General features: G+C 35.1%; 1 protein-coding gene across 3 annotated transcripts in view; it reads right to left on the bottom strand.

Moving 5' to 3' along the window:
• Nucleotides 1-18,335, bottom strand: part of STXBP6 (syntaxin binding protein 6) — a 111,114-nt gene that overhangs the window by 4,008 nt on the left and 88,771 nt on the right. For all 3 annotated transcript variants that reach the window (XM_050710933.1, XM_035552134.2, XM_050710932.1), the window contains 3 exons: nt 17,824-17,954; nt 15,894-16,059; nt 2,258-2,415 (listed from right to left, as the gene is read on the bottom strand). In XM_050710933.1, coding sequence (XP_050566890.1) covers nt 2,258-2,415; nt 15,894-16,059; nt 17,824-17,868 — 369 coding nt within the window. In that variant the 5' untranslated portion in view covers nt 17,869-17,954. The remainder of the gene's footprint in view (nt 1-2,257; nt 2,416-15,893; nt 16,060-17,823; nt 17,955-18,335) is intronic.

Here is an 18,335-nt window from a genome sequence, read left to right as displayed (position 1 = left end):
GGGAGACTTGGTTACCTGGGACATGGAAAAGGCTGAGGTACTCAATGACTCTTCTGCCTCAGTCTTCACTGGCAAGAGCTCCAGCCACATAGCCTGGGCCCCAGAAGGCAAAGGCAGGGACTGGGAGAAAGATGAACCACTCACTGTAGGAGATGATCAGGTTTGAGATCAGCTAAGGAACCTGAAAGCGCACAAGTCCACAGGACCTGACAAGATAAATCCATGGGTCCTGAGGGTTGGCTTGTACAGAACTGCAAGGTATCAATCCAGGACTTCTAGTCCTAATGCAATAAAGCAGCACTGTTTGGAATAAGCATGAGAAAGCCTAAAGCATGTGCTAGGCAGCGAAAGTATCAAATTTGCCAACTAAAATGGTTGCTTGTGTTCAGAAAGTGTTTAGCTTTTTAATTATTTATTTATTTATTGAAAAGCATTCTGCCTGCTGTGGATGTATTATAAAGTTGCCAAATTAAGTACTGTAGATGCCCACAACTTCAGTCACAGAGATGGATGGAAGTTGAACTCCATTATGCACATGCAGAAGCAACAGGCACAGTATGATCAATATCTTCCACAAAAATAGGCAATATCCGTATGTTCCTGAGATGGAACTGTTACTCAAAATCCTCATAACATTTCCAGATATAAAAAGATACCTCTTCAGAAACAGTCACAAGCCTATGACTTCTAATCAAAGGTGGATTAACAATAATTTCACTGTATTGCTGCACACAGTGTGTTTTTGCAGTCTGTACAGAGCACGATAGTTTCACAACAGGAGTTCACTGATACGCAGTTGAATTTTAAAGCCTTCTCAGAACTAGCATTATCTCATTCCATGTGCACTAGTTGTTTAAAAAAACCAACAACAAAACAAATTAAAAAAAAACACACAAAAAACTCCCCCTAAAACACCAAAGATATGCCATAAATTATTCCAAAGTATATATCTGAAATACAGTTATTGATAATAATTACTACAAAAGTACTGATTCCTTTTTCCTCTGATTGTCCTCATCCTCATTTTTTTTCCTATTGGTTTTGCCACGGCCTTTTAACAGATGACTTTTTAATCACTGTAATGTTAAATTTACACTTAAGGATATTCTGAGCAACCTAAGATATTCTTATATCCTTACATAAAAGGGTGTCATAGTTTTGTTGTCATTTATCAATATAGCACTTAATCAGTTTGAGTCATACTGAAAAGAAATATCCTCAAAACTTGGTATATAAATGAAATACAGTAAAGCAAAATAAAACAAAAATAAGACTGCCAAGAAGCAGATTGACTGGAATTTTTACTACTAGTAAAACCAAGATATTTTAATAAAATGTACATTAAAAAGGGGTGGGTATTCACATCAATGTAAAACACAATAGGTGTGTCTAGCTGCTCTTCAGATTTGCTCTTCCATATTACTCTTTTTTCCCCTACTTCCTCCACTGTGACACCAAGCAGACATTCAACATATGACTAAAGAATGTCTGAAGCCTTATGAAATGCTCCTTGACCACCAGTTCATTAATATTTTTGTCACACTAATGTAGAAATGAACTGCTTGCCTATCTAAAGCTAAAAAAAATAAAATTGCCAGATTAGAGACTGGAATCAGAAACTAATAGATTAAAGAATCTATGCTCTGAAGTAGTTTCTATTTTGTATGAGTGGCATTATCAGCATTTCTGATTGTAAAGCAATCATTCTTGCAGGAATGAGTAGCTGTTTCCTTAAATCAGAAGGAAGATCTATCTTATCCCATCTCAGTGTTAGAAGGAAGCATGAAGAAATTCATACTTAATAACAGAAGTCTGGAAGAGCATCCAGAATGCTCTTTGACAGTATTTGTTACTCCCTGCTCTCCACTTAATCACAGAACAGACAGTAGAATTGCAAAACTGGATCCTAATATTGACTATTTTTCGTAGCAAAAAAACCCCACACCAAACTAAAACAGCCTGAAGGTATCAATTGTTCCTATTTACAGCCTCTTATAAAAGGAGTGGGAAGATGGATTTGAAATATGCTTCAGAAAGGTTAGGACAGGTAGTTTCATTTCAATCCAAGTAGAAATGCAGTAAACCTCAGATCCACTCACAGAACTTATAAACCAGAAATCAGCCAAATGACGAACAATTACAAGGAAAAGTGTATGCTGTTTGTAAACAGTGACTGACTGCATTTCTTTCTAGAGCTTCCTCATGAGAAAGGAATGTGTGACTTGGACCTACTGAGAGCCCTGCTCCAAAGTCTTACCTTGTGTGCAGTTTCTGCAAACTGCTGTGCACTGTTTTTCAGCTCCTCTGTCTTTTCTTCTGCTCGACCTAGCCTTTCACCGCGCTCATTCAAAGCTTGACTTGCCTTCTGCACTGCACTTGTCACACTGTCTGCTGCTGAATGGAGTATGCTGTTTCCTGCAATATCAAAATAAGCTGTTAGAATACACAAATGCAGATATACTTTATATTACACACAAAGTATAAATATAAATAACATATTTTCATTTATAATGTTCTAGAGTTAACGTGTTACCTGCCAATTTGTCATCTAGTTGCATTATCGACAGGCGGATAAGTTACTGTTTTTGAAATGTAATGTATTGTAATGAAACTGTGTCATAAAAAAGACAGTATTGCAACATAGTACTTGGGAAATATAAGGAAACAGTGGACTTAGCTTTTTTTTTTTTTTTTTTTTTTTTTTTTTAATAAGTGTTATGCTCTTATACCATTTCAGGAACTTACTCTATTAAATCCACGACACAGATTACAAGTGCGCAGCTTCTTCCAAACACTCTTACACTCTTATCTTTATACAGAGTAACTTTCTTTGAAACAATCACACTGTCCCTGTAGAATAAATGAAAAACTGCAAGACAATTCTGTAGGAATGCACCATTTTCTTCTATACTATAATCATAATAATCATCTTTCATTTACAAGTCCACCCAAACACTATTGCTACAGTCAGTTTATGCTGCTCTGATCTATCTACATCCCTTCTCCATGTGAAGCAGTAGTTATGCTCCATGTCACAGCATACTGAATTAAATTGAAACCTTTATATTCAAAGCCCAAGTAAGACTCAGTATCACCTAAACCCTTAGCCTTATCATCCAGATCTGCTTAATAATTTATCTGATTTTTTTCTGGCATACAATGTAGGAGCCCCAAGAAAGGGCTTATCCTCTTTCTTGAAGGAACTGACAATGAATGTTTACAAAACATACAACTGTACAAACTGAAAACTCCTCACATAAAGTTGCACATCATCAGCATGAACTGGTATATGTATTAGAACCCATGCATGACAAAAAAATATGTCCTATCCTTTTTTCATTTCAGCAAAAGGGCTAGTAAAAATTAAACTTTCCACAATATGGTGGTATGATAGTTCCTTGGTAGCTTCCATTAGAACTCCAAAAGCTTTAAAACAATCTACGTTACAGGGAATTAATTATCTGGACATATACAAAGGCACTGTGAGAGTCAGAAAGCCAATACACAGAGCATTAACCAGTAGGCACACTGCCACTGCTAATTTTCTGAACTACAACCCCGAATGTTACATTCACCCAGACCCTTTTTTCACAAATTAAAAACAAATATGCAACAGTTAAATGCATTATGCTGGTGAAGCTATAAAACTAGTTCAATACACAAAACTTACGTGAGCACCACAGCAAATCTGTGTTACAACGTTCTGTTATTCTTATAGACATACAAAGACGACTGAAAATAAACACCTACCTACTAATTTTATCATTCATCTGAAAAGTGTTTCTACTGAAAAATACTCTCAGGTTAATAAATAAAACCCAAAAATTATTTTGAATTGTTATTTTGCTACTAATTTTCATGAGGAAAGCCAAGAACAAAAGATCCATTGAGACTAACGTTACAGATATTACTTCTTTCCTTAGAAACCGCAAACAAACAATGAAGAGTGAAACCAGAATTTGCTCCAAGTAGCCTATGATACAACAGTGCAAGCTACACGCACTAACTCTTGAGAAAAAACAGTACCTTCCAGTTTTATTGGACTAAATGAAAGCTATTACTAAATTATGGGGGGGGAGGAGAGGGACCCAAGAACCTACACACATTGACTTATGGATGATGAATCAACATAAGAAATATCAAGCCAACACTTGATATGCATGTCATGCAATATCATGACTGCCAATATTGTTACACTATTCACATTAATAATTAAAAATACAAAATTTATAGGATGTGGAACATCTACAGATTTATTTATTTATTTATTTACTTCTGTAAGGAAAAAATGAGCTGCATTTAGAAAAGAAAATTGGCATTAATACTGAAGAGATGAATATTTAAGAATATCGTGAGCTAGAATCTGTCAAGATGGAAGTGAAACTTGATCTTTTCAAGTGGTTTCTCTTTAGCCCCCTGAGGAGTCTGACAAAATCAGTGAAACCACTTTAAATATCATGCACTTTCTTAGTTCAGCAGTTCTTCAGTCAGTCGTTACTTTGTTCATAATTTGCTTGTTTAAAGCTGGTTCCATTGATTTTTCTAAGAAGCTTATTTTGGCTTTTGTTCAGGTCACTTTTCCTGTAAACACATGTACTGGGCAATAATGCATTGGAAACAGTTTCCTTTTTTTATGGCTTGATCTAAGACTTTAACCTCTTGTACTAATCAGTGTTAGTTTTCTAGGAAAATATTTTTAAAAGCTCCCAAACACTGGATTAACTCTGCTGATGCTTTACACAACCAGAAAGCTTCCACTGAATTCAAGTGAAGCAAAGTGTGTAGAGAGCTTTATGAAACTCATCACCATCTTAAGACATCGTCTTAAAATTTGTTGGTGAATATTAGTTAACACAGATTGCTGACCTGAAACATCAGCAAAACAAAAAAATAAAATCCACTCTAATCTACGAGGAACACAGAAACCCATATCTCAGTAGCCTACTGAATTTCATCAGTGTATTTCTAGAGCATATATAGAGGGTTTCTGGTATGATTGACTATGTCTTACATTAGTATCCCCGAATAGCAAAATATGTACTGGATGTATTGGAGAATCATTCCTATGAACTAATCACATAGAGTTGTTCTTATAAATTGTAAAAATTCCAAGCTTTTCTTCAGGAGGTAACTATCATGATGCAAAATTTCTGGAGAAGTTAGTTCTCTGACTGAATACCAAAACTGCCTAAGCTGTACCCACTTAGACGTAAACTTCTCACCATCGACTGACGATCACTTAAAAATAAATAGATAAATAGAGACAGTCAATATCTCTTTCCTAGAGTCTGGTAAAACTGTCTTTCATCCTTGCTTAGTTTCTACTGATGTGAAAACTTCTATTAACCTTTAAAAATTTTTTTTTCTGTCTCTATGAAGGTTTCAGGTCTCATCTATTAGGTCAGATACAGAGTCCCCTCAACGACAGACCTGAAACATCTTTTCACGTAACATCTTTCCAGAAAAGAGATTTTGTAACACTTGCAAGTTGAGATAAATACCACCAAAACATGTGTATGGATCAGCTGATGTTCTGAGTTGCTTTTAGTAGGAGGCCACTTGCATTATTCCCAGGATGTTCAATGACAAGGTCCTGTGTTTGCAGATTTTGCATGCCTACAGTCTTCATTGTATGTAGAGTCACATACTTGTGGTGTTTTTTTTTGTTTGTTTGTTTTTTTACCCTATGGTATACAGAAATCTTCCAGTTTCTGAAGCATACGCATCTTTCTTTAGCTATGTAGTACAGATCCCAGAAGTTAAGACTACAGACTTTTCTCTTTCAAATAAACAAGAATGGAAAATAGAGAAGTTTAGATATTTCATCATTTTATGAAACAGCTCTTTTCAAGTCACTATTAAGGGCAAGCACACAGCCTTTATATTTAATCCAGCAGTATTTGCTGACTCACTCACTAGGTGGAGCACATAAATACTACCAGATGACACGGGGAAAATACACATTTATATTGAATTTAACCTAAAGTATCAGGTTAATGTTAATTTCTAATATCAGCAAAATGTGTATGTTTGGGTCAATTTCAGTTTGAAACTAAAATCAAGAAGGATGTTGGATTTCATTCAATGTTTTTCAACAGTATGTTTGCTATATATAAAAAAGCACAGAAGCATACTACTTATTTATTTTTAGTTACTCAAATAAGTGGCTTAATAGGGTGGCTTTTAATACAGCTTTTTTTTTTCTATGATATTTTGACTTTTTATCTGAAATTGTCTTATTATCTGACATTCAGATTTCCAAACTGATTAATAGCTACACAGCTTGGTAATCCAGTTTGCTTAGCAGGTCAGACATTCCGTTTTGAATTTCTTGTAGCAGAATATGAACTGCTGGAATTAAATTCTCCTTTCTCCTTCGAAAATTCTGTTAGTGACCCGTACAATTATACGTAACATATTGGGCCCAAAGATGCAGAAACAGTGGAGAAGCAGAGTGGCCTTTGGGAAAGTGCTTTAGACCAGTAATTCTGGAAGCATTACTTGCTGATGGACAGAAAAACTGAAGAAACGAGACTTTGCAGGAAGCACCACACAGCTCCTGTCAGCCTCATTTATTTATTTTTTTTCTTATGATCACAAGCTGCATCAGAGCATGCACAAAGAAAAGAACATTCTTAACCTGTCATACACAGTACCTGAAAGATAAACAGACACTATCAGCAATCAGTGTGGGAATTGGTCTATTTAATGATGAAACTAATTGGTCTCCTGAGACATCATTATTGTAGTTTGCATGACCTGTTTTAACACACATTCATAAAAGGTTCATCACATTCTCTATTAGCCGTATAAAAAGTATTTCAGTTTAATCCAGAGCTTTATCTGTACATCAGTGATAAGACTTTACAGTGACTGATTACTTGTAAACACAAACATTTAATTTTTAATTGTGCATGCATTAACACAGCATTTAGCAATTACCTTCTGTTTCCAGAAGGAAATAACTATGATTTGCTATGGTAATTAAGTTCTGTTCATCACACCAAAACTATTTATTTAAGAAAATGAGCTATATATTGTTCCCATTGAACGGCATAAAACTGGAGCTGCATCAATTAATAAAGTACAGTTAAAAGTATAACAGCAATCAGTTCAAATTTATTAACAAGACCACCTGTATGACAACATATTGTTTACACTAGGATATACTGTTGTCACTACAATTTCAACAGAAGTTTGGAAACAGACTGAAGAATGGCTTTCCTTTATTTTTACTGTTTTGTGTTTTGTTGACTGCCTGTGCACTCATCACCTAAGAGCCAAAGGCATTATGCAATTATAGTATCAACACAAAACTAAAGGTCTTGGGAGAGAAGAGAAAGATACTGAACAATTTGCAGATAAAAAAAAGAAAAGTTTTTTGTAAGCGGTAAAAAAAGGGAAGAAGATACACAGATACAGTGGTAAAAAAAGGGAAGAAGATACACAGTATAGTGCTATTTAGTGCTATTTCTCCTTTAGAAAGCACTTAGGAAACATCTTCACCACCACATTCTCACCATCCCAACATCACCTCCCCAGCTAGTCTCTAGATAATTTCAATATTTAAATTATCAGCCAGAAAGGATGACCAAGTGTTCTGAAATACAGAACATTCACTAAAAGTAGTAACTTTACTAAACTTATTAATTTAATTACAACTTTAAAATACTTGAATCTGCAGACTGAAATCAGAATATTATTTTCTCAATTTATCTTTGAAGAATAATGTCCTTCCCAAATTAATTCTGAGACTTAAAATTTAGAAGTCTCCTGAAGAGAAGGATTTCTACAGACATCCACCTTTTCTAAAAGTAAACAAAACACTTCTGTAGGTCTTTGCACCTGAATTTGGAAAGTTTATGACTGTCAAAAGAAGCATTAGCTACCACAGTCTGGTAACTATTGTGATAAAAGTCGTATACAGGTTTGTCCCTCCACACTGTCCTCCCTGCTTCCCAGAAAATACTCTTTCTAGAAAAATACAAGGAAGAAAGTAACATGGGCAAAGAGAAATCAAGGAGAGAGAAAAGGCAGACAAATTAAAAGTGTAATAGGGTTTCACAGCTAGTTTAAGCCAATGTGAACCTCTACAACTGCCAGCCTTGCCCCTCTGCAGGTGCCCCATACCACCTGCACATTTCTATTGTCTTCCTTGTATCTGCACTTGTAACTTCACAGCCAGATGGATGAGCAGATTGAGAAACTGACCTAGCTGAAAATCCATGCCAAACAAAAGGCCAGAGCCTAAAGAGAAGAGAACAATTTTCAGGCAGATCAGTTTCTAACTGAACATCCTGTGTTCAGTTAGAGGTGCAGTGCTAGCACAAAGGTGGCAGACTGCACTTTGTTAGCTTATACTGATCAGACAACATCACAAGTCATTGTACTCTCAAGTCACAGATCAATGTTCCAGCTTTGTATAAGTCTGATTCTACATGGGAGAGTAGCATAGGTATCAGAATAAGAAGTCACCTAAAATTAAGACTGATTACACTAGTTTCCACTTTTTTTGATTAGGCAAAAAAAGGTTAGGCAATTTCTCCTCACACAAACGAATCTTTTAAATGTTCATTAATGCCAACAGCGGACAAGAACAGTTCTGAATAAAAAAATGCAGGCAAATATTGCAAATTATTTTGAAGTAGAGAGATTTTAAGATACATTGAATTAAATCTAATACATCTAAAAATACATCTAATTTGGTATTTTGCCTAAAAAAGCATATAAAAGAAAGAAAAAAAATAAAGTGAGTTGAAAGTTCACTGTGAACTAAGAGGAGTCTGCTATGGTTCCTGGAAGGGTGTAAGGTGAGTCTGAAAGATATTACTGAACATTTATTCAGTAGGAGTAGAAGGATATACTATTAAATAATCTGTTCAGGTCAGAATAGCAATGACTTTCCTAACTGCAAGCTTAAGAAGACACTTGAGAGAACTCTACTTTCCATACTTTCCTGTCCAAATCCAAAACTGGCTTTAAAGCATCATTTCAGCATTAGTCCTCTAGAGGGAGGGAAGGAGAGGAGAAGGAGAAGAAAAAATATTGGTTATAAATACATACATACATGTAAACCAAGGTTATGTACTGGTAGGCCTTCCCAAAGAGGCAAAGAAGTCATTTGATGTTTATCTTGTCAGAGGTCTGGCAGTGCAGATGGAATAGAAAATACTAACATAAATTCATCAGCTATGTATCCTTTCAGTGAAGAAACATTTCTAATGGAACGTAGCGATGAGACAAATTACTACAGAATTTGTTCACAGTTTGATAGCAGTACAGGATCTATCAAGATTAGCAGGTGAAACTGGTCTTCCAGTAGTTTGGACCAGCTTCTAATTTATACCTTCAACAATGGGAGGGTTAGCTGTTTTTAGCGATTGTTATTTCAGACTTGATCAGACTCTGCCCCTGGAAATCAATACGGCGATGCCAGTATCATGACTCTTATCCCCACAAGATATTCTACAGCTGCAGAGATGCAATACAATGCGTTAGGTCTATATTGACTGAAGGTGATGCAAATCTGATCTGTTTTGAAGTTTATGAGCGAGTTTAAATACTGTGAAGACAAAGACAGAAAATCAGTAAATTATACCCTTAGAAAATTAGTGTCATGCTACAACGGGCATTCTGAATTGGCTATCAAATTAACTTTTGTTCAGCAATTTTCTTTAGAGATGTACAGCAAATCTCAGCTCCCCAGAGGGAGTACTTCAAAGATGTTGCAAAGTTCTCATCAATGACATCATTAGTTTGAGTGTGGGCAGTTGTATTTCATCTCAAATACAGTAACTTTCATTACAGCTGGAGGATGTGATCTCTTGTGTTCACCGAACTGCAACAGTGGAACCACACAAGCTTATTGTTGTCACAGATGGAGCTGTGACACTACTTTGTCCTGGAATCAGATTCCTAGCATGACTGACATTCAGAGACAATTTGATTTTACAGACTGTTCACTTTCTTTCACATAAGCATTTTTTCAAGCGGAACTCAGGAAAAAAAAAAAACAACAACAAAAAAACACAACATCTAAACCAACAGTACAGTAACTGTCAAGCCATGATAAACAACACATTCAGTTTAAATGCAATTTCCTAGGAAAAAAAAAAAGAGGCACAGACACACAATGAAACAAAATACAAATAAGCTTATGGCTCAAAGGTGCTGGAATGCATTGCAGGTATAATATAGCAGTTCAGTAGCACTGCATTATAAATCAATTGTATTTGATTTATAAGGGAGAGAAGAATAGCAAGTAAGTAAATACAACTGTCAGAGTGGATCAGACTTGTGGTCTGTCTACTCCTGTATCTACCAGTATGCATTACCACCTTCTCAAAGATATGTAGTAATGCAATAGGAGAACTGTAATAACTGCACACAATGAAGGCTCAATAATTACTAAGGCTCAATAATTACTACTTTTCTTGATGATCAGAAGAACAAGAGCATAATAGATTACTTCCAAAGGTTGCATATTAATAAAATCATTATATTCATATTCATGCGGATAGCTAAACTTTTAGATGTTTTTATATAAGCAGCTAATTTTATAAGCTAAGTGACTTTTTTTCTTTCTTTGATCTTTTTGTCTTAATCTCATTTACATTTACTAAATGTTCCATTAAAAAAAAAGTATGAGATATTACTTACATTTTTCAGGCTAATTACATTTACAGACTTGCTTTCTTCTAGGGTTCAACATGATCACATAGTTCTGATGCCCTGTCCCTCCCCCTGAAATATAGTACTTGAGTTTGAAGTTTAGCCAGAGCTACAGAAATTAGAAATTAAGGATTAAAATCTGGCAAATATATATTAACATATTAAAAGTCAAATTGACAAATCATAGAAGGTAAGCTTTTCTAAAAGACATCTATGTGTCAAGTGTACACTTCTTTTACCCTCTTCCAAACTGAGAAATTTATTTAAACTCAAACACTTTAAACTCAAATTTAATATGTTTATATAAATCAGAACAGATCTAAGTTAGTATTTTCAATACTAAACTAATACTTACACTAGTAAAAGTCTACCAACCAGAAACTTTAAAAATCCTTAATTAGTGCAAAACCACAGAACTCCACTCTGGCTCTGTAAACACCCAAATCAAGTATTTTGATCTAAAACTTCTGTCATTTCCGTGACAAACAGGAATTGTTTTGCACTGTGAAGATAACATCCCACTTAGACCTTCATTCTTCAGAATGCAATAAAATATATTGCTCTCTGATTTGTATATTATCTTGTCTGAAAGTTGTATAGATCAAAAAGGAACCAAACAATAAATGTAACAATAAATGTCCCTTCTGATTTTACATAAGCCTCCAGTTTTTAAAAGAATGTAATGTGCTTTTTTTTCAGGAAGATTCTTGTTTTTCAAAGTTAATTTGGAGGCCTGTTATATGCAATATTTCTACAGGACAAGCATTCAACTATTCTTCACTTAGAGGGTTGAGAAGCTGTGGATGCCCCATCCCTGGAGGTGTTCAAGACCAGGCTGGACGAGGCAGGGGGATTGAACTAGATGATCTTTAAGGTCCTTTCCAACCCGAGCTATTCTATGATTCTAATTCATTCAGATCTCAACAAATAGCTTTTATGCTTATGATAAATAAAATATATACAGCTAAATAAAAACAAATGGTAAAGCAGAATTAATTTTAACATGAATATGCAGAGGATGAAAGCAAGCAACTCAAATGGTCTCTGACAGTAAAAAGAAAATAGTTTCTAATATTTCAGTCTCTAGACTGACAATGACCTTTATTTTCTTGGCAAAAAATATCTTAATGCAATGCAAAGAATTTTGTAGTTCCCATAAAGAAACATTGCTAAGATTCACCTGGCCAGTAATTTGAAAATAGTAAAATGTCGCCAAAATGAAGTGATAGATTTTTTTTAAAATTTAGATTAATTTTGTCAAAGTCATTTGCATCAGAATTAATTTACAATTGGAAGTCAGTAAGGGTAAGATGCTCAAGCACACAATTCTTCAAACACTATATCAGGTAAGAGGTGAAAACAAGAATCAGACGTGAAAGGAATGAGGCTAGGGGGAGCAATAGGCTTTCTTCCCATCCTAATTCCTAATTCCATTTGTCTCATTTAGTCATTCATTAAACTTGCATAGTATGGAAAAAGCTACTATATGTTTACCAGGTCCACCACATATAACTCATGAACATCTCTTTCAATATACAAAAGGTTTTCATACAACATGACCAAAAATATTTTGCTTTAAAGCTTACAGTTACTAGCAAACTTCAAAACCTCTGTGAAATCTGCTTTCCAAAACATAGCCTCGCAATAATTGTTTGTCCTTGTTTTTATTTGGAAATAAGACACAGTGGCCGACTTTCTAAAATACTATAGATTTGCATTCTAAAACTGAATGCAAACTGGCTTTTTCATGTAGAAATTTCATCTTCAAATAAATCCAAAGAATTAATGAAAACATCATAAAGTCCTATTCCTAGATTGTTGAAGCTAAGATGAGTCAATAGCTTATGAAAAAAGAAACTCATTACCATTCTCACACTGGCAATATATTCTTGGAGAAGAGAAAAAATGATTCATTAATAACTCTTGCCAGCTGTCCTAGAGGAAAGGTTACAGAGGCAAAGATATCATTACTTTGAACTTCTAAGAATATTTTAATTAATTTGACAGGATGACCAAAGCTTATAAGACAAAGCTTAAAACAAAAACACTGCAGGATCATCATCTTCCTTCAACCTGTCTTTCCAAGGATTCTGCATTTCTAATGTGTGTCTAAAGGTGGCAGCAACTCCTAATTGTAACAGGCACTGAATCTTTGAGGTTTCAAACACTGTATCTACAGGGTTCTACCCAGAAATATAAAGACCAAATGCATTCTTGGTATCAGCCTAGTATTAGGTCAACAATTAAGTTGTTATAATGATCATAATCTGTGGATAAAAATATTCAACTCACTGCTCACCTCCAACTTTTTTTTTTTTTTAAACACATTACTGATGTAAAAAAAAAAACAACCTGATTAGCTTGGTTACTTAATTAACATAACACAACAATGCCTCAAATTAGACATATAACAGTATTGAAGCCAGTACATCAGAAAGATATGGAAGGAGAAAGTATTTCCTACTTTAATAAAAAAAAAATCTCTTTCCAAATGCCTGCCTTCCCCTTCCCAAAGCAACATCTAGAAACCACATGTAAGCAATAGAGAGGCCCTTCCAAACAAAAGATAAACTATTTCATACAAGATAACACAGGGAAGAATCTCATTACAGTCTTTGCAAATTTGAATTTGTTCTTTGTTCTGAGAATTAGCACCCATTCCTTTCATCAGTTCTCATTATCACTATAATTAATGTCATTAAGCAAGTTACAGAAAACAACGTAGACTATTCAACTCCACAGACTACATCCTTACACCATATTCAACACAAAAAATAGTTCTGGAGAAGAAGAATCAGGCCAGTAGGAGGAAGTGTGTGTGTGTGTGTGTGTGTGTGTGTGTGTGTGGAGTAAATTCAGGAAGTCAATGAAGAGGGTCTCCAGTTCCACAGGATGACACCTATTTACTTAAGGATAAGCTCTTAAGCACTGTCTGCAGAAACAGCATGAATTTCACTTTCTTCACTCATATCCTTTAGGAAGGACTAAGGCTCAATTAGTAAGCTTGTAAATAAGCCCTTCAAGTTCTTTCATCTTCAGTTCCAGTTGGGAAGAAGTTTGGTCCTTTATTTTATTTTTTTTAAAAAAAAAAAAGAAAATATGTATAGTTACAAGATACGTTACATCTTTGATGTGCATATCTATAACATTACGTAAGCATATATTGTAATAATTTATTAAAAACATACTTGTTTGGTATTAGAAGTTAAACCATCCAAGAGGAAATTACTGTGCATATCCCCCAGAAAGGTCAAAAGAATATCAGTTAAAACAAAGGCTACTTTAAAACATAAAGGGCACGAAGTGGGACGAAGGGACGAAGACAAGCTTTCTCCATAATCTGACAGTGCTAAGGTTTCCGAATGATTTGAATCTATTGCTTTGGTTAATTACCAGGGGAAAGTGGAGGGGAAGAGTTGCAAATTCGAAACCGACTGTAATGTAATTCAAGATATATCCTCAGGTATACGTTTGGCTTGCTTGGCTATACTGATGCTCTGTTTTCTCCAGTAAGGATGAATTCAAAATCTGTTACATACTTCCCTGTATTTTTTACGCAGATCTCTGATACTGCAGGTTTCAGACTTAATGGGTTTTGATGTGTAGTTGGCCCATCTCTGGGCTTACTAGGAGAACTAGCAGAACTGCAGATGCTGAGCGTCTGAACCAGTGAACTACTAACTAACAGAACAGCTTCTAAAGTCAATGAATGGTGTTATTTCTGGTCACTGAATTTCTCTGTTTGCCTCAAAGTAATTGACCAACTAACATAACCTAGTAAACCGAACTAACTTCATGGCGCTATGTATCATGGAGGGCTGCCTTTAACTGGAGATATTTCAAAGTTGCAATGACAGTTATTTGTTTATTTTTACTCAGTGCAGGAAGCATGCCTCTGTAAGATAAATACATTTTGAGGTTTTAAATATAATGTAATTCAAAAGCTTTTGAAGATGATGGAAAGAAGATTAATGGAACAGAGAGAAAAAAAAAGGACGTTTAGAAGAAAATGTTGTGCCTTTTATCTTGGTTTTAGAAGACACTAAAAGCAAAGTATGATTGACAGAACAGCTCTGACTGCAAAGTTGGTGGTAACCTCAGTGTCACTACCTAAAACGTAAGCGCCAAACTGAAGATGATTCCCCCTTCCCCAAGTTTACCTTTGGTGTTTTAGAAGAAAGGGATGGAAGACAAAGTTACAGCCAGAAAAACAAGAGCATACAAAGGTGGGTACACAAAATGTATTTCTGACAGCATACCAGAACACACACTAGTTTTATAAGATAGAACTACCAGAAAGAGTTGAGTAAGGCTGGCTGTATTTGTATTTGATGTCTTGGGGGAAAACGAACAAACCAAACCCCAAGCCAGCCTGTGCATCTCTGACAGTTTAGAGACATCAAATGTTACAAGACTCACTGAAAAAGCAAAAATAACTTTTTATTCCAGCTGAGTGGAACAGAGAAGGCATAAAAGGTTTTAGAAGTATTCTGGTTTAGAGCAGATAAAAAGGTGACTATTTTCAGAAATAAGGTAACAACTAAAACCTACCTTCCTAAAGGTTTATTTTCCCAAAGAATATTTTGTGAAATAAGTGAAAAATCCTCCCCCAAAAGTAGTGTTTGCTGTTCATGAAGCGGATGGTAAACAACAATTCTATATATTGACCAGGTGGTGTCCCCCCATGTCTCCCCTCTCCCTTTATTTTTCTTTTTAAACCTGATGTCTAATCCTGGATAGACATCAGATAGATAACTTAGGATAAACAAATTATGAAAATAAAACTTAACTGATTTCTGTCAAGATCAAAGTAAATTTTAAAAAACCTACAGGAATTTGGTAATAAACACTTTTGGGAACACTTGTTAGGAAATGGCCCTGTAGAACAGACTTCGGGTGGGAAATATTCCAGGCAGCCCAGAAATATTTTTGGAAACAAATTGAAAACAATGCTGCTAAGGGTGGGAGAAGAATGACTTCTCACAAGGTGGGTAGTGGATATTATCTCTAGAACTAAACATAAGAAAAAATATTGTAAGAATTTGAAGTGGTGCTCGACGAAGAAATTGTGAAGCCTGTATTTCACCACCGTGAAATCAGCGTATTCAGACCCATGATTTCAAGATGTAGATAGGTAGCAAGCTCATTTGAACAGAAACTAACCCAGGTGCAAATCATTTCATGTCCAACTGCATAAAGTACTCCAGCTTCAATTGACTTACCTCCCATAATTTTAGATTGGCAGTTGATAAATTCTGGTTTCTTGTCTGTAAGGTATCGCTGACAAGTGTGATGAAGAACCTGAAAGAATGTGCATTTTTCTGAAGCTGTGCTTGCTACCCACTGGTCAAAAGCATTTTCAAATAGTAAATCAAATTCTGGGGAATCCTAGAAGGAAAAAAAAAATACATTACTATTACTTTGGTTTTATTAATGATTTGGAAAAAGATGTAGAACTGTCATTGTCTAAAAAGCAGTTACGTAGGAAAAAAAGAAAAATATCATGCAACTAAAGACCATCCTGGCATTATTTTTCTTTTGCACATTTTTGGATGAAAACACAGGCTGGATATTTTTTCTCACAAATATTTTTTTCTTTTAGTGAGGAATATTCAGCTATGAAAAAAATACCTGAAAATAATGGTTTTTAGACCAAAGAATTAGAAGTTGGAATCTCATAAGAAATCAATCCTCTTTAGCTACAGATATATAGTTACTATGTTTCTTCTGAATTAACACAGACATTTTTATTTTAACGTATTCAGCCTCTCAGTCTCAAAATTGCTCTCGCTATGTATTATAGAAGATGTGGTTCTGCTCTCTATATTCACTCAAAGAAGGAAAATAAATAGCAAGTTGCAGTTATTGTATTTAACTTATTATCATAAACAGTTGTATAGATCTCAGGATAACAAGAACAAAAGAGCACTGCCAGAATAAAATAAACCCCCACCTCTGTACCATGCACCAACTACCAAAGTAAATGGATTCTGTAAGAGTACTGCTGCTATACATTTAGTGATATTTGCTAGAATTCATTTTGTAAACTAATACACTAAACTCTATTTTGAGTCAATGGCACTAGGAATCACAAGAAAACAAGTCCTAAAGGAATGTTTCTAAGTTGAAGAATTTGATAGGACTTTCAATGTGAAAGTATCTCAAGCTGCTATTTAGAGAGCTGCTTAACAGTTGATGGGAAAGGGCCTAAAACTCATATCCCATATTTGCGTATCATTGCTCTCATTTTCAATGCCCCTTTACTCAAAGAAAATTCCACATAACTCCAAAGGCTTCATTTTTGTTAACAAGACTGTACTGTAACAGCACAGTCTGCACCACTAAGCCACTAAAATTTAGGCAGCTGATCAGAGTACAGCCCTGAGCAAACCAATGGAGTTATCTACAAACATTCTGCTGTACAACGCACATAGTGAAGTTGCTTTGTGATCATTTTCTGATTTGTATTCGTAAGCTTATTACATGTTTGTGTGACTTTGTCAAGACAGCTCAAGGCAGTCTGTATATTCCACATTAAAAAAACATGTTTGAGGCAAAAATTCTGGAAGGAGTTCCAAAACATTTTGTGAGGTTTTGTTTGCTTTAATTTTTGTTTTAAATCAAAAAGCAAAAATTGCTTTAAATTTAAACTAGCAAATAAACCACATCACAGCCCTTTGTACAGAAAGATAAGAAATGCAGAAGGATCTGAGGAGAGGACTGTCCTAGAAAAAAAGCAAGATTCAAAATATTTCCACGCACTTGAACCTCAGTAACCTCTCCTGTCTTTGCTTCTGCTTACTACTCTTACAACAGAGCTACATGCCAAAATGGAACCCAAGAGGCTTACAGCTGAAGACAAGACAAACACGGCTCTTATTTTTCTTTACAAAGAAGAGAGTGAGCAGGAGGAAGAGTAGGGAAAGACAGGAAAGAAAGAAGAAAAAAGCTGCTTATGAGCTTTGGCCTCCTCCCATCTTTCCCATTAAAATCTATTTCACATACCACACTAAGTTCTTTCTTCTTTGAGAATTTGCATTTAATCCTGTATCTCATCTTTCCATCTGCCTTTTGAATAATGAAAGATGTAACTGATTTGTGAATCAGGTTTTAAAAGTTCAGTTTTCATTTTCCATAACTGTTCAAACTCACCCGGTTAGGATCTATACCATTGACCTGGCGTAGCTGCTCGAGCATCCACTGCGTTCTCCTGACAAAAGATGTAGAGCCTTCAAATTGCTTGACCTTCGTAATAGAAGCTTGAGCCGGTTTCTTGTTTGTCACTAAACATATAAAAGAAAAAGCATACAACTGAAATGGGCTTAATACTTCAGAAACGTGTTGTTCGGTTCACCGTATCAGTAGCAATTTTGATGGTGTATTTTCTATATGTGATGGTACAATTTCACACAAGCATTATACAACTCAAAATTAGATACACTTCAGCCATTATCAGCTTTAGTTCCCAACAGTTCGTAAAAAAACATAACTAAAGCTGAGCTCTTCCCATCTGCATTTTTACTGTCACCTTAGTATTTTCATTTCACCATGCTAATTAGCCGTGGGTTCTCAAATACAGCCTCTTATTCATTTATTTCTCTCTCTTTTTTTTTTTCTTTTTAAGATAAGAGAACAAACATGACAACTCCATGCAAGTATATGTC

This window comes from Cygnus atratus, chromosome 5 (assembly GCF_013377495.2).
Source record: "Cygnus atratus isolate AKBS03 ecotype Queensland, Australia chromosome 5, CAtr_DNAZoo_HiC_assembly, whole genome shotgun sequence".
In the NCBI taxonomy this organism is placed as follows: Eukaryota; Metazoa; Chordata; class Aves; order Anseriformes; family Anatidae; genus Cygnus; species Cygnus atratus.
Note: the sequence above shows the minus strand (reverse complement) of the source record. Positions and strands in the feature narration are given on the sequence as shown.